Raw genomic sequence first — 17,014 nt, forward strand, 5'->3', positions numbered from 1 at the left:
ACAACAATTGGTTTTGAAGTAACAACAACAACAGTTGTCTCTGGGACAGTTGCTGTAACAACAGGTACAGAAGTTGTTGTTTCATGAATAACCGTGGTAGAAGCTGTGGTTGGACCAGTTGTTACTACTTTCGGTGGCTTTGTTGTTGATACAGACTGAGATGTTGTTTCCTTTGTGGTTGTTTCAACAGGCGTTGTTTCCTTTGTTGTTGTTGTAACTGGTACAATAGTAGTCGATGTTTCAACAGTGGGTTTGGAAGAAATTGTAGTTTCTGGGATAGTTGTGGTCTCTGGAACGGAGGTCGTGGTTTCACGAATAACTGTGGTAGAAGCTGTGGTTGGACCAGTTGTTACTACTTTTGGTGGCTTTGTTGTTGATACAGTCTGAGATGTTGTTTCCTTTGTGGTTGTTTCAACAGGCGTTGTTTCCTTTGTAGTTGTTGTTACTTGTACAATTGTAGTCGAGGTTTCAACAGTGGGCTTGGAAGTAATTGCTGTTCCTGGGCTAGTTGTGGTCTCGGGAACAGAGGTGGTGGTTTCACGAATAACTGTGGTAGAAGCTGTGGTTGGACCAGTTGTTACTACTTTCGGTGGCTTTGTTGTTGATACAGACTGAGATGTTGTTTCCTTTGTGGTTGTTTCAACAGGCGTTGTTTCCTTTGCTGTTGTTGTTGTTACTGGTACAATTGTAGTTGAGGTTTCAACAGTGGGCTTGGAAGTAATTGCTGTTTCTGGGCTAGTTGTGGTCTCGGGAACAGAGGTGGTGGTTTCACGAATAACTGTGGTAGAAGCTATGGTTGGACCAGTTGTTACTACTTTCGGCGTTGTTGATACAGTCTGAGATGTTGTTTCCTTTGTGGTTGTTTCAACAGGCGTTGTTTCCTTTGTTGTTGTTGTTGTTACTGGTACAATTGTAGTTGAGGTTTCAACAGTGGGCTTGGAAGTAGTTGTGGGGCAGTTCATTTTCTTGCAGCACTTCACTTTTATTTCATAGTCTAAACATATGGGGGGGGATGTTTGTTGATCATTCTGGCATAACAGCCCAACTTTGTTGTTGCATATGACCTTTTGTCCCGTTTGAGATATTGGAAGTCCTTTGACAGACTGGCACTGCACTGCCATCGGTTTCCCACAGATATCGAAACCATTCTTGATTATGTTCTTGATTGTTTCGTTGTCCCCGCCATCAGGACCATTCTCTGGGACGTCCACGCTGATCCAGTTGGACCAGTCACACACGGTTTCGCAGGGTCCTGTAGTTGTTTCTGTTGTGGTAGGCGTTGTTGTTGAAGGTGGTGTAGTTGTAATTGTTGTTATAACTGTGGTAGAAGCTGCAGTTGGACCAGTTGTTACTACTTTTGTAACTGTTGTTTCAGGGATAGCTGTGGTCCGTACAGAGGTTGTCGTTACAACAGGTTTGGCAGTTGTCACATTCACCATAGGTATTGTTGTGGTAATCGGTGATTCTGCTTGGGAACAATAAAACAGAAAAAAAACGTTTACTAGGGGAGTAGGGGTATGATGAATTACAAGAAAACAAAACCTGAAGCTGTTTTGTCATAGAGATTGACAGCTTATGTGTGCTAAAGAATGCCATCTTTTTAATGAATGTTTCTCAAGCTATTGGGAATTATTTGGGCAGATCCATTGAGTAAATACCCCTTTGTGTTAAAAAAAAAAAAAAACATCTAAGAAATTCCACAAAAAAAGGAAAACTAAAACAAAATAATCTGCTATTTTCACTAGTTTGTGCCACGGGGAGAAAGTCCTTTGGATATCGAGCTAAAAAGTTTGGGAACCAATGTTTTAAATGGCCACATGTATGTGAATTGTAGAATCTGTCTGCCCTGAATGTTTTATGAGCATCCTCATAACATTTATTTCAACATTAGAATCACATTGAGACAGTCTCCTTTACAAGTGTGAACTTGCCAAGAAACAGAAGAATTACACAGCTTTGCCAGACATACAGTAGGCCGAAGTCTACGGACCCCCATTGAATGCCATTTCTATCTCTGGGACCCCCAATTTATATTGTAAATTTAACTCTGAGAGTGTACAAATGGAACCAAATGGACCCGTCATAGTTACAGACCCATAAGGATCCACTTGGTTCCAAACTATCATTTAGCTGGGGGACCCCCTGGAACTCCCTCAAGCACCCCTGGGGGCTCCCCCGGACCCCACTTTTTGGGAACCACTGTTCTAAAACATAAAATTGCAACCTCACCAGGTGTGGTGAAAGTGAAGATAGTTGTGGGTTGCATTGTGGTGAAGACGGCTGTGGTTGTGATGGGTGTGGTCAGCGGGGTGGTAGAAGGCATGTGTGTGGTCGTTGGGCATGGATCGATGCTCCTGTGGATGGTGCCGTTGGCCGAGCACACAGCTGTAATGCAGCCGTCATCACCGTCCGTGGTGTTGTAGATGGTGGCACCGTAATGGTAGGTTAGGCCATTATAGGAGCATGTGCAGCCTAGACACAGGAAATAATATACGGAAAGAAGAGGTTGTTAACTCTGTGGTAAACACAAATCTTCATGTTGTGTGATTGTGGAAGCGATATCAATGCAAATATATTTTCCTTACTGTTCACATCGTAGATGCAGCTGATCCCAGACATGGTACATGAGCTTTGAAATTAGAGGAGAGTTGTGGTTAGAATGTTTTCTTTGCAAAGTTGAGCTCAAATCAATAAATGTTATGATTTGAGCTGTTACATTGAGCACCTTTTTCAAGTATAGTTTAAGATGCTGTGGAGTAAAACTGTCCCAACACTGATCACAACACAAGGACGAGATGATTTGCATATGTTCTTCTAAAACATAAAATTGCACCTCACCAGAAAGTGGCCCATCAGACAGTGGCCTTGTGGTTAGAGTGGGCGCCCTGAAACTGGGAGGTCGGGGTTCGATCCCCGGCCGGGTCATACCAACGACTGCAAAAATGGGACCCAATGCCTCCCTGCTTGGCACTCAGCATCAAAGGGTTGGATCGGGGGGGTCAAATCGACTAATCAAAGGATTCCCGAGCGCGGCACAGCTGCGGCTCACCGCTCCTTGGCTGCGGCTCACCGCTCCAAGAGATGGGTCAAATGCGGAGAACAAATTTCACTGCGGTAACGTGTGTGACAAATTGTATGACTTTGACTATGATTTTACAATTCCCTGGCTATTGCTATGCAACTCAAACGGGGCTGAATCGGCAGAAGTGGATTTCGCAAGGCTTGGCATGAGCTCTCTCTAGGTCGTCCTCAGACGAGCCCTCCATCATCGCTTCATCCCAGTTCTCCATACATCTGGCCAGTTCGCTGGTACTTTGCGCTCCTGCTTGGGCTGCTTGGGCTCAAGTTCGTATAGACAAATCCGTGGAGCGGTAGCCTGTAGTAGGTCAGGTGTAGGCAATCGATGCTGAGGTGTCAAACTGCGCTTAATGTGACACCTCCGCTATGGGTGCACCCAGGGTACCACTCCGTGGATTTGTCTATATAACGAGTTGGGAGTGAGAACTTCACTTCCGCATTGCAGTGTGGGCGGGACTGCCTGGCGTAACATAAATTATACCACAGGTCGTTTCGAGGAAGCAATCTGATTGGTTGAAACAGCCTTCTAGCCGTGGGTTAAACCAGCACCATTCACCACCTAATCAAAACAAATAATTCAGCTGCTCTGTTCTCCCAGAGCGCTTGCAAACTCGGTGGCTAGGCTAGCTAGTTTCTTGGGACATTTGTAGTCGTAGTGACTACATCTGTCATTAAAAAAATATATTCTTTCAGCGATTTTCTTAGTTTTAAGGGTAACTGTTGTATAATTGCAATATTACACTCGAGGGTGTGGTTTAACGTGATTATTGCCACTTCAGTGATGCTTGCGGAACTCGACTTTGTCTCGTTCCTGGCCGCAAATGGCAGTCCCTCAGTCAAATTTAGTCACATATATATATATATTTTTTACTCACAGCCTACATACGGATCTGACGTGCACGCGGCCGCGTGCGCACTTATTTGTCCTTTTTCGCTTAATGTGACACCTCAGCTATGGGTGCACCCAGGGTACCACTCCGTGGATTTGTCTATATAACGAGTTGGGAGTGAGAACGTCACTTCCGCATTGCAGTGTGTGCGGGACTGCCTGGCGTAACATAAATTATAAGGTCCTAAACATCTAGGATGTTTAGGACCTTATAAAACCTGAAAACAAGCTACGCTAATGATGCTGCCGCCGGGCAATGCTGCTCCTCCTAGAGTAAGCAGCGACAACAGATTTGTGTACGGAGGAATCAATTGGCATAATGACTAAATTGGGGGAGAAAAGTCTGTTACAACGAGCGTTTTGAACCGCTGATGGGTGACACATTGTCAAATTCTATTTGTGTAGTGCAGGGGTTCTCAACCTTTTTGGCCGGGGACCCCCGGAAATGCTTTGGCAATGTCTCGGGACCCCCGCCCCGCCCCCTCCCGACCCCCAATATAAATTGACTGCTACAATAACCTTAAACCATTTTGGGCGGGAACCCCTTTTGGTGTTTTAAGCATTGTTATAATTTAGCTATTTAAAAATAGCAGATCTACAAGCTCATAGCGCGCCACCGAGTGGCGCGCTACGAGCTTGTAGGTCTGCTATTTTTGAAAAATCGTGGGAAAAAAATCAAAAAATATATATATATTTTTTCTTTTTGGAAAATAATTTGGGGACCCCCTAAAATAATTTGGCGACCCCCCGAGGGGTCGCGACCCACGGGTTGAGAACCCCTGGTGTAGTGGTGTGATTGTTTGTATGCAACATACCAGGTGTGGCATTTCTCGGATGGCACCTTGCCGCCGATGTTGTAATGGATCCCCTGGTTGTCGAAGCATCCACACTGTTCCCTGGACACACACTTCATGGCATCCTCGTCAAAGTATGGCTGGCTGGGAGGACACTGAGGATAGCAGCCTGGAAAACGGTCACACACAATCATTCACTGTCTGTGACAATAGGGATTCAGCGATATGAATATTTCAGGCACCATTATTTTTGGCCAAAAAGTTTTTAGTGATTTATTATTGAATTCAGCATATACTGTCGGTTTCTGCCCCGACATAATATGCAATTTGGCCCTCTGGAGTGAGTGTGGAAATATGTTTTTAGATTTTAGTCATTACGACATCTTCATGCACCGCAGCGTGCGCCGTATCCAAGAGATGGGTCAAATGTGGAGAACAAATTTCACTGCGGTAACGTGTGTGACTAATGATACGACTTTGACTTTGACTTTGAGATATAACCAGCAGACCCTATGGGATGAGGATCGCAGAGACCAACTGGCAACATAAGGGTGGAGCAGGTATATTGTGCCTGACCATGGAGGGCTCTGAAATGGGACCCAGTGCAAGGAGGCTAGAACGGGGCTTATGTCACTTGACCTGGTCAGTAGCCTGTCAGCAGCATTCTGGACTAGTTGTAGGCGGTCCAGAGATGATTTAGAGAGGGACAAGTGAAGAGAAATAGTCCAAAGCGTGAGGACACAAATCTTACCTTCCAGTGCAGTGATGAGGCTGGAACAGTTTCCTGACGGGTTCCTGCACGACTTCATGCACGGTGCACCGCAAGGCTTGTAATGCCACTCACAACCACTAGGGTAGTTGTAGTAGTCACAGAAGATGGCTGTGAGGGAGCAGAGAGCCTGTGTTACTCCACAGGAATATGATACAAAAGATTCCAGTCCTTAACCCATTTAGACCGTATAGGACGTGTGGAAACGTCATAGATAATCCAACCGGTGGATTGCGAGGACACGTCCTAGCACATTTTCATTGATATCAAACGAGAGAAAAATATTCTGATTTATTTTTTATTTTTTGGGGGGGGTTGGCCTTTCCTTCTGCACCATACTCCTTGCTGTTCGCGCATGCGCGTTGTCGTTCACTTCCCTGTTTACCGCTCCGAAAGAAAGGCTCGTTTCTCCTAATCTAGGGAGCTCTCCGTGGTTTTGACCAGATGGATATACTATAAGGTCTTCATTTCTGACTTCAACATGCCTCTCGTTCAAACTATGAACGCGAGGGATTATCCAGCTACTTTATCGTAATCATAGCGAGGTAAGCAAGCAACATTATTTCTCCCGGCAGTAAAATCTGCCATATCTGCACAGCACCCCAAGCTGCTATTTTGAAAGAAATCCCGGCGCTGATTGTGTTAAAGAGACATGTTATTATGATATCCTAATGTAAATAAAATACAAATGCAAGCCCATTCATATTCATGCAAGTACTGTATAATAGGTGTGATGGACAGCCTTCTTACGGCAGACTTTGGGTGTCCTCCAGTTGACGCAGGCCCCCGCCTCGTTGCAGGCCTTGGCGTAGGCGGCCACGGCCGTGCAGAAGCACTCGCAGTCTCCACCCGTGTCACACGCACACGAATCTGTGACGCAGGAGGCATAGTACGCTGCCGGATCCACCTGAAACGCACATTAATTAACCCATTTAGACATGAGGACGATTCTACAAATGTCTTCTAACATCCTGACAGTTTTCTGTTTCTATATCAGTGGTGCTCAACCCTTTTTCCTGTCAAAGACCCCCAGAATTATCTGTATTTGGCCGCCGACTCTCATCTGAACATATGTTGTTCCAGGGACCTCCCCAGAAGCAAAGATTTAAAAGATGTAAAAGAAGCCCATTTGATTTGATTCTTTTACATCTTCGGGACCCCGATCTACACTGTAAACTTTAAAGTGTTAATTGAATTCTGAGGGTGTACAACTTTAACCATATTGAATTATAAGGGTCAATTTGCTTCTATTTGTACACTCCCGAGCTACACACCTGTAAAATGTCCATGTGGACCCCTGGTAGTCCCCGGACCCCACGTTGAGAACCACAAAATAAATTGTATGTTGAGTACGGCGTGCCTGTGTGTAACACCCGGGAATCGAACCAGGGTCTCCCAACATCTTAACCACTAAGCAAAAGGCATTTGCCTAATTGCTCGGGGGAGATATTAGACTTTTGAGGCCATCAGGCTGAGGATGTGAGCCACTCTGCTAGACTCACCCCCCTTTTGACCTCCTCTATATATGCAAGAGTCTCATCCGAAAATGTACAATGAAGTGTTCATGCTTACTTCAAATAGCCTGAAGCCTTGAATTCATGGAGATTATTTTCCTTTTGTTCCTAAAACAATAATTTGTCTCCTTTTCATCGATGACACGGGCATCATCAATGCTTCATAGGGTGTGTAAATGATAATAAATAAGTCATGTTTTGAGTGAACTAAGACATAAAATATAACAAATACGTACATAATAAGGCTTTTGCCGATACAATATGTAAATGTATTACTTATGGCTTATGGCCTATAAAACATTGTGCAGGTTATTATCCCGTGCTCAGTTATTACTATGTTTATGCATATAATGTAGGCAATATTGGGCTGTTATACGAGTTACCTCCCACATCTACTGTATTACTGTAAGCATATTGCGTGCGTGCGTGCGTGCGTGCGTGCGTGCGTGCGTGCGTGTGTGTGTGTGTGTGCTGCTGTCACAGTTACCATAGAATGGCAGGCGTGGAAGGTGTCACTGTTGATGATGCTACATTGTTTCTGGGCCCAGGCCGATCTGTAGGGATTGGCCGAGCAGGCGTCGCTGGTTGCCATGGCGTCGGGACAGGAGGCCGCCGTCTTCCAGCTGTTCCCGAACGCCACGGCGTCCACCACCGTCTCCGAGCTGCGCGTCATGAAGTCGTTCTTGCTGTTGCCGTCGTAGTTCCCACACAGACCACACACGTGACCCTGAGGAGGAAAACAACACATAGGGTCACCACCGGAGGTTACTGAAGTTCTACATTTTCAAAAACATGTCTGTTTTTTTTTATAAAAGAGAGATGATCCAGGCACTCAAAGTTAAAACGGAGAATTCACTTTGAATCAGTGTTGTTTTCGTCGACTAAAACCAAGACGAAAACTTTTCGTCGACTACCTTTTTTCACCAACGAAAACTACATGCGAACTAAATGCAAACTAAGCTATGATGACTAAAACTAAGACTAAATATATTGACAATTTCGTTAACAGATAAAAACTAGAGTAAAATGTTACGAAGGGACTAGTGGACAAGAGATCCAGTATAATTTTACACTTGGTTGCATGTTGAAAATAGCAGATCTTCAAGCTCACAACGCGTTGTGGGCTTATAGATCGGCTATTTTCAGCAAGTGTAATTACGACGGCATTTTGTTCGACTGAATCAACTGTAGTTTTAGTCGACTAAAATCTCATGATATTTAGTCGACTAAAACTAGACTAACACTAACACATTCCAGGTGACTAAAATGTGACTAAAACTAAATGAAAACTTTTCAACAGACTATGACTAAAACTAAAATCAAAATTTTCTGCCAAAAACAACAATGCGTGTGAGCACCTTTTTACCATTATCACTTTTTTTATTTCTCCGGTGAGCACCTGGGTTATTCCCTCTTTTTCTCCATGTCTTTCTTGTTGTTTGAAAGTAAAATCACTCAGTTTGAGAACCACTGCTATAGAGCGTCGCAGTCCCGCCCCTACCAGGGCCCAGGAAATGATTCCCGTTCATTTTCCTCATAGACATTTCAAAAAGTATTTATTTAAAGACCGTTTAAGCGTCGTACAAAGCCAACTCGAGTTGTGAGAAATCATGACAACAAACACAATTTTTCGGGCCGAACAAATAATTAGAAAGAAGAAAAACACATTTTTCTTGTTTTTCTTCTTTGTAATTATTTGTTTGCTTTGTACGACGCTTAAAAGGTCTTTAAATACTTTTTGAAATGTCTATGGGAAAAATGCATTGGGAATTATTTCCTGAGCCTGGCGTCGTCATGAAAGGGGGTGGGACTGCGACGCTCTATAAACAGAAGACAGTACGTGTCGTGCACCTGGTACTTGGGGCTGAGTTTGATGAAGAGGCTGGTCTTCTGGTCCCACATGAGGACCAGTCCAGGTTGGATGGTCAGAACCAGGTACAATCCCATCTTGCGGATCTGAGACGGAAACATTGTGCTGCTTCCCTTCACCACCTTGTATCCTCCGTCCGTTAGCTGGAACTCACTAGCCTGGAGGAGAGAGAGAGGTCACATTCAAAAATGGAAATCGGTCGCGGAACAGTGCCGGTGTCGGAATTGTTTTACTCCTCAATATCAGTATAGTGGCCTCACAAAACCTGTAGAAGTGAAGTTGAAGGGTGTTCGCGTGCGTGCGTGCGTGCGTGCGTGCGTGCGTGCGTGCGTGCATGCATGCGTGCGTGCGTGCGTGCATGCGTGTGTGTGTGTTCTCTTTACCCCCAGGAAGATCTTGATGGACTTGGAGCAGGTGGTTCCTGTGGTTCCACAGGGAACATTCTCAGTGATCACTCTGAAGCTCCCACTGGCCTGCTGACTGCCACAGTAGTCCTGGAGAACATCACAGAACATTATAGAGCATGACAGAACATCTGAAGCTTCTGCTGACTGCCACAGTAGTCCTGGAGAACATCACAGCCACATTACAGAACATACACAGCTTGGTTTCATGCTTGATTGTGATTGGTCAATCACTGAATTCAGCGGTCTGTTATTTCTGGATAATGACCGCTCCGCTCAATAACAGACCGTCACTGTCTAATCAAAGAAAGCCTCAGAGCCCCTGCTGCCCTGGTTGATTGATTGTTTTTGCCGTATATATCCAACATGGCAGCACAATGTCATTTACAACTAAACGTTGCTCTCAAGAATGTTTTTGAAAACAATTTAAACAAGAAATAGAAAATGCAGTAACTGAATATTGATTCTATTTTTTTATCCACACTTCCCGTTGTTTTACGAGGCGACACACCTGGCTAATGGACTGCTTAAAGGGATAGTTCCGATTTTTTTAACTTAAGCTGTAAGCCTGATTTCTAGGTCTGCGGAAGTTTTCTCCTACAGTTATAAATGGCAAGTATGAAATACTTGCCATTTATATAGTGGTTGCAACTGTTTTAATTGATTGCCCGAGTCCCGTGGTGGGAGTTCTGCTCTGGTTTTGGTGAAATATCAAGTAGTTCGTCATTTTGTCAATTATCCCTTGCTTTGTGTGAATTTCTGCCTCTGTGGGGGTTTTTTATATGCAAATATCATGACCAATAGCATTGCGAGACTAAACAATGAGCATCAATGATGATGTTTAGGTGAAAAAAGAACAGAAAAAATATATATTAATTAAGTAATTCATTAAAATTAAAATATTGGACCAAAAGCATCGCTGCAGGGGCTTAATTGCAGGGTTAAAGAACATTACAGAACGGACTGCCACAATAGACCTGAGATGCGCGCACACACACACGCACATGCACATGCACACGCACACGCACACACACACACACACACACACACACACACACACACACACACACACACACACACGAGTACCTGCAGCAGCGTGTATTCACACATCCCGCTGAACTCGAACCTCTTGTCATCAAAGGTGACGTAGTGTCCGTCGCCGTAGATGCCACAGGTGGCGTCACACTGGTTGTTGGTGCACGTGAACTTCTGGCCTCTGCATGAACTGAGGACACAAACGCCAAAGAGCGCGCACACACGCACACGCGCACACACACACACACACACACACACACACACACACACACACACACACACACACACACACACACACAGTCAATAATTAATTCACACGTTGTCCGGAACAGTGACTCTAACCTGTGGGCATGCATAGGCTGGTAAGGGTATTGCAAGTGCGTCCCCAAAAAATTGGCAAACACTATGATTGGAATGAAAAAAAGAAAATCGTGTTTTTTTTATAAACCTTTTTTCATTGTGACACAGGTACATAGCCGAATTATATGCTTATTGTATCATGAAGACATGCCATGATTTGTAAATGTAACCTTAACTGTATACCTTCTTGTATGGTCTCGTTTATGCGGACATATACATTGTGTGCATGCATGCGCGCGTGCGTGCGTGCACGTGTTACAGATATACATACCAGGTGTTACATCCCACAGTTAGAGTCTCTCCAGGTTGGTAGGTCTTTCCGTTGTGCACACAGGGACAGCTGGTCTCTTTAACGCAACCTCCCTTCCCATTGGACACCAGCCCACTAGGACATATGCAGCCTGACATGCAGCCTGCACTCACCTGCGGAAACACACAGCAAAGCACTTACAATTCAATTCAATTCAAAGGGCTTTATTGGCATGAGAAAACATACGTTTACATTGCCAAACTTACACTACTGTTTGGGTGGCATGCAGTATGGTAGGTGGAAGTGAGTTTTGTTTTTGTTTGGAAGAGTTATCGGTTGAAAGGACATACATGTGAAATTGTGAATTAATTAATTAATTCATTAATTAATTCATTCATTCATTCATTCATTCATTCATTCATTCATTCATTCATTTTACCAGTAGTAGTATTTTACCCCTTTGTCCACCCAATTCACCTTTAGCAAAGCCCCGCCCCCTCTCCCACTTAGACACTCCCACTTGGACACTTTCCAGCCAGGCTCATGCATTCCATTGTAAATATCATGGATAATCTTTTTACACATTCCTCCATTAAATACTGGTTCATTTTTGGAACCAGACCTTCAAAATCTCTTCCAAATCCGTCAACCATGAGGCCTGCCATATGCACTGGAAAAATATGTGCGTGACATTACCTTTTTTTTAAATAATGTTTTATCATATAGGAAAACTATAGAGCGTCGCAGTCCCGCCCCCTACCAGGGCCCAGGAAATGATTCTCCGTTCATTTTCCTCATAGACATTTCAGAAAGTATTTATTTAAAGACGTTTACGCCGCGGACAAAGCCAACTCTCACAATTTTTCGGGCCAAACAAAGAATTAGAAAGTAGAAAAAAACGGCAGGTTACAACACTTTTTTTGTTGTTTTTCTTCTATGTAATTATTTGTTTGGTCCAAAATATTGTGTGTGTTGTCATGATTTGTCACGACTCGAGTTGGCTTCGTACAACGCTTAAAAGGTCTTTAAATAAATACTTTTTGAAATGTCTATGGGAAAAATGCATTGTGATTCATTTCCTGGGCCTGGCGTCGTCATGAAAGGGGGCGGGACTGCGACGCTCTATTGGCGGAGAGGTTTGTCTATCCCATGTTATGCTTAGCAGTGATGGGACCATAGCAGTTTGGGGCGGGGCTTAGCTATAGGTCAACCTTCGACTGCTTGCGTGCGTGTGTACTTACACAGTTCATGTCCAGAGTGTTGCAGCTCTTCTGACATTCAGTCCCAGAGGCACCAGGAGCAGCGGTGGAGCAGTCAAAGTGAACCATGGGAGATTTACATGTTCTCACATCTGTACACCAAATACAAATCGCCGCACCCATTACAACCAGAATGAACCAATGACTAAGTTATTGTTATTTGTTGCTGCCTTTTTTTATAGTATGTACCTACTGTACCAAAACCTACCGTCTTTGGGTTTGGTTCTGCCATGACATTTGAGAACTCCTGCTCTGCAAATGCTGTAAGAAAAGGTGTAGCAATGAGCTGAGTTGATGATTTATGAACCTTTAATAATAGCCTATACAATATTTGGGTACACATCTGTGAGAACTCAATGGCTAAGTTATAGAATATAAACAACTAATATGCAAGACAAGTACGTATTTTTCTAGACACTAGGGCAGTATTATGCGTGTCTTAAGTACCAGGTCTTATTACTTAACTTAAGACCTGGAGGCGTGGTCAATGCTCTTTGGCCACTCAGAATAGCCAAATGGCATTGATCACGCCTCCAGGTCTTAAGTTAAGTAATAAGACCTGGTACTTAAGACACGCAAAATACAGCCCTATATGATGTATTTACTCATTTTGGAGCATACTAGACAATCAGCATGCGAGTCATGTCAATGTCAATCATGTAATGTTGCAAAACTGTTCATTACAAAGCATGAGTGAAATGAAAAATATAAATGAGTATAAAGTTACAAATGACAAAAAATATATATTTCACTTTTTGTTTTGCCACCAGGGGGGGGGGCAGATTTTTTTTTTTATTGATGATATGCACACGGCTGCCATCTGGCCAGCAAGGTGCTAACTAGGTGCAACTTCCCATAGACAGCCCATTCATCCAAACAGAAAAGTCCTAGTTAATTGTATTAAATAATGTCAAACTTACCAACATTGTAGCTGTACGAAAAGCTTGAATTATCGTCTACGGTCTTACTATGTGCAAAGTGTTTGTTTCATAAAAATCCACCGACATGTTATGAGCTACTTCCTGTCAAGAAATTCCTTGCAGATGATAAGAGTCAGAGTTTGGAAGCACTCGTTATCAGTAAAGCAACCTCCTGCTCCCTCCTGCATTATGTGCAAATTCAAAACAGGTGGTACGCATGGGCTGTTAGCCTGTTGAGTGATAGTCAACGAGCACTTCCAAACTCCAACACTTCCTCTGCAAGGAATTTCTTGACATAAAGTAGCTCATAACATGTCTACGGTGGATCTTTATTAAACAAACACATTGCAGATAGAAAGAGGATAATTCAAGCTTTCCGTACAGCTGCAATGTTGGTGAGTTTGACGTTATTTAATACAATTAGATAGGACTGTTCTGTTTGGATGAATGGGCTGTTCTATGGGAAGAAGTTGCACCTAGTTAGCACCTTGCTGGCAAGATGGCAGCACATCATCAATGGGGTGTGTGTAGTTTGTTTACCACGTGGAGCCGTCTCTGGTGATGGTTTGTCCGGGCGGGATGACGACGTCCTCGTCGTAACAGTGGCAGCTGGTCCTGGGCACACAGTGGGCCTCGTGGTTCAGATATGTGCCCTCGGCGCAGCCACAGCCGTCGACGGGCAGCGCTTGGTCCTGTTCCGACTGGCACGACTGGTCGGCCTGGCTGAGGGAGTGACAGGTCCGCCCGCAGGTCGTCATGTTGTAGCTGTACACCGTCCTCTCTGGGCACGTCGTGGTGTACTTATCTGCAAGTGGTGGAAAGTACTTTTACTAAAGTACTGATAATTTAATGTTTGTTAGACTTTAATATATTAGTGCCCCTTACTTCACACGGGTGTGATTATATTAGCGCCCCTCACTTTGCACGGGTGTGATTTTTATATTCCGATAGATCAGTGGTTCTCAAACTTATTTTAAGTTCAAGGACCTCCCATAACTCTGAGTGTTCCATTTGTACACTCACAGTTACAGACAGGGACGTGCACACATAGACATCAAAGGGGGCTTCAGTCCCTGCCCTTTTACCCATCTGTAAAACAACTGCCCTCTCCAGACCACGAAAGAAATTCCGTGTATAGCTTTGTGTGTTTGAGTGTCTATGCATTGTTTATTCCCCCCTGTGACGTGTGGCTTTTTGCTTTGTGTGTTTGTATGTCTAATCGAATAGATACTCGTATCGACCGATGCACATAACCAATCTAACTAACTAAAATACCAATGCCATTGTAAAAATGGCATATCTGTGCTAAGATGTTGATGTCCTCTGAAGTATATTAATGTGTGTGTGTGTGTGTGTGTGTGTGTGTGTGTGTGTGTGTGTGTGTGTGTGTGTGTGTGTGTGTGTGTGTGTGTGTGTGTGTGTGTGTGTGTGTGTGTGTGTGTGCGTGTGTGTGTGTGTGTGTGTGCGTGTGTGCGTGCGTGCGTGCGTGCGTGCGTGCGTGCGTGCGTGTACGTACTACACATGTTGTGTCTCCAGCCGGTGAGTTGTACTCCTGCCGCAGAACATGCGTGTACGTATGCAGCCACCGCTGCACACATGCAGTCCTCGTTCTTCTCACAGTTACAGCTGTCATACATGCAGTTCTGTCAACGCAGAAGCAGAATAGGTCAGTACACACACACACACACACACACACACACACACACACACACACACACACACACACACACACACACACACACACACACACACACACACACACACACACACACATATATGCGTGCATATACATGTAACTCACATCTTTGTAAGTGTTAGGGCTGATGACAGAGTGACAGGGTGAAAACACTTCTTTGGGGTCAGTCAGTTTGGAACACCAGTAAGACGCAAAACGCTCTGGAACACAGAAAACATAACATCTGTTATGAAAAATATTAAACATGATGGAACAGATTTGAACATCACTGGAAAAATACTGGATCAAGCAACTTTAAAAATAAAACTGCCTGGGGTGCTTACAAAAGCCTAGAAGTTAAAATGACGTTATTTTAGTGAAATGTAGCCTTTAAGATTCTAATTAACTTCTTCTTCTTCTTCTTCTTCTTCTTCTTCTTCTTCTTCTTCTTTTTCTTTTTCTTTTTCTTCTTCTTCTTCTTCTTCTTCTTCTTCTTCTTCTTCTTCCTCTAACTAATCATATCTCCCCTGCATGGCCAAGCAGGGGTTGCCTCTAGAGCGTCACAGTCCCGCCCCCTCGAGAGACCCGGAAAATAATTCCCTGTTTATTTTCCTCATAGACTTTTCAAAAAGTATTTATTTAAAGACGTTTACGCCGCGGACAAAGCCAACTCTTGTCGTGACAAATCATGACAATAAACACAATGTTTAGGGCCGAACAAATAATTAGAAAAAGAAAAAAACGGCAGGTTACAACACTTTTTTTGTTGCTTTTCTTCTTTGTAATTATTTGTTTTGAAATTTGAATCCACCGGTTAGGATTTAGAAACCTATATGGATTGCAGTGCTATAAAGGGAGAGGTATAGAAGTTGTACCATTGTTGATGCCCTGGCTGCATGGGTGTCCTAAGCGGGTCTTGGCGTCTGGGCATTGGGCCCTGGTCTTCCAGGTGTTGGCGAACGCCACAGCGGTGCCCTCCACCAACCCGCTCATCACCTTGAAGTCATCAGCCATCACGTCATTGAAGTTCCCACACAGACCTGCAGGGGGGGTCCATTTACAATTAGAATTTAGACATAAGCAGAGCAGTGTTGATTTCGTCGACTAAAACTAAGACGAAAAATGTTCGTCGACTACCTTTTTTCACTGACGAAAACTAAATGGAAACTAAATGAAAACTTAGCTATGATGGACTAAAACTAAAACTAAATATACTGACAATTTCGTCAACAAATAAAAACTAGACTAAAATGTTAGGAAGGGACTAGTGGACAAGAGATCTAGTATAGAGAGTATGCGCATGCTTAAAGTGAATGGCACATCGAGTGGCAAATCGAGTGGCAAAGCAACAGGAAAAGTGAGTTTAACATTATTTAATGTTGTTTAATGCAATCAGATAGGACTTTTCTGTTTGGTGTCAAGGCCAGAAAGTAGTTTTTGCCACTCATTAGGCATTCCTGCATAACTTCCGAGTTTGATGATGATGTCACACGCATACCCTCTATAAGTCATTTTGCACTTGGTTGCATGCCGAAAATAGTAGATCTACAAGCTCACAACGTGTCGCGCTGTGACGCATTGTGAGCTTGTAGATCGGCTATTTTCAGTGTGTAAAAGTGTAAAAACAGTTATTACGATGGCATCAAGGCCCGCCAAAATACATTTTAGTCGACTAAATCAACTGTAGATTTACTTGACTAAAATCTTACGATATTTAGTCGACTAAAACTAGACAAACACTAAAACATTCCAGGTGACTAAAATGTGACTGAAACTATTAAACTATTGAAGAGACTATGACTAAAACTAAAATCAAAATTTGCTGCCAAAAACAACACTGAAGCAGAGTAAACATGAACTCTAGTCAGTGAACAAGGTAAATAGCCACATAGTGCCTCAAATAAACTAAAATATCAGGTAATAAATGAACCCTCAGCAGTGAACAGTGATTCTCAACCTTTTCTATTTCAAGGACCTCCAGTTAGATATGATTAAGTAAGTGGGCCCTGATCCAGAACAGTTTGGGAACTGACAGGATAGGAAAACTCACAGTGAAGTCATTTTAACAAATAATAAGGAATAGGAAACCCGACAGTGAAGACATTTTAACAGACATAAGGAATAGGACACCCTACAGAGAAGACATTTTAACAGACAGAATTGAAAAACCTCACAGTGAAGACATTTTAACAGACAG

The 17,014-nt window shown here is 43.4% G+C and overlaps 1 protein-coding gene across 1 annotated transcript in view; it reads right to left on the bottom strand.

The window, feature by feature from the left end:
- Positions 1–17,014, bottom strand: part of LOC306922902 (mucin-2-like) — a 138,175-nt gene that overhangs the window by 30,657 nt on the left and 90,504 nt on the right. Inside the window, exons 14-29 of the mRNA XM_079500792.1 lie at positions 15,693–15,857; positions 14,944–15,038; positions 14,659–14,785; positions 13,683–13,947; positions 12,431–12,483; positions 12,205–12,314; positions 10,985–11,136; positions 10,405–10,543; positions 9,298–9,408; positions 8,896–9,072; positions 7,532–7,771; positions 6,281–6,437; positions 5,513–5,641; positions 4,783–4,930; positions 2,586–2,629; positions 2,230–2,472 (exon numbers count right to left, since the gene is read on the bottom strand). Coding sequence (XP_079356918.1) covers positions 2,230–2,472; positions 2,586–2,629; positions 4,783–4,930; positions 5,513–5,641; positions 6,281–6,437; positions 7,532–7,771; positions 8,896–9,072; positions 9,298–9,408; positions 10,405–10,543; positions 10,985–11,136; positions 12,205–12,314; positions 12,431–12,483; positions 13,683–13,947; positions 14,659–14,785; positions 14,944–15,038; positions 15,693–15,857 — 2,355 coding nt within the window. The remainder of the gene's footprint in view (positions 1–2,229; positions 2,473–2,585; positions 2,630–4,782; positions 4,931–5,512; positions 5,642–6,280; positions 6,438–7,531; positions 7,772–8,895; positions 9,073–9,297; positions 9,409–10,404; positions 10,544–10,984; positions 11,137–12,204; positions 12,315–12,430; positions 12,484–13,682; positions 13,948–14,658; positions 14,786–14,943; positions 15,039–15,692; positions 15,858–17,014) is intronic.

The sequence above is a fragment of the Electrona antarctica genome, assembly GCF_951216825.1.
Source record: "Electrona antarctica genome assembly, chromosome: 5".
NCBI classification, from domain to species: domain Eukaryota; kingdom Metazoa; phylum Chordata; class Actinopteri; order Myctophiformes; family Myctophidae; genus Electrona; species Electrona antarctica.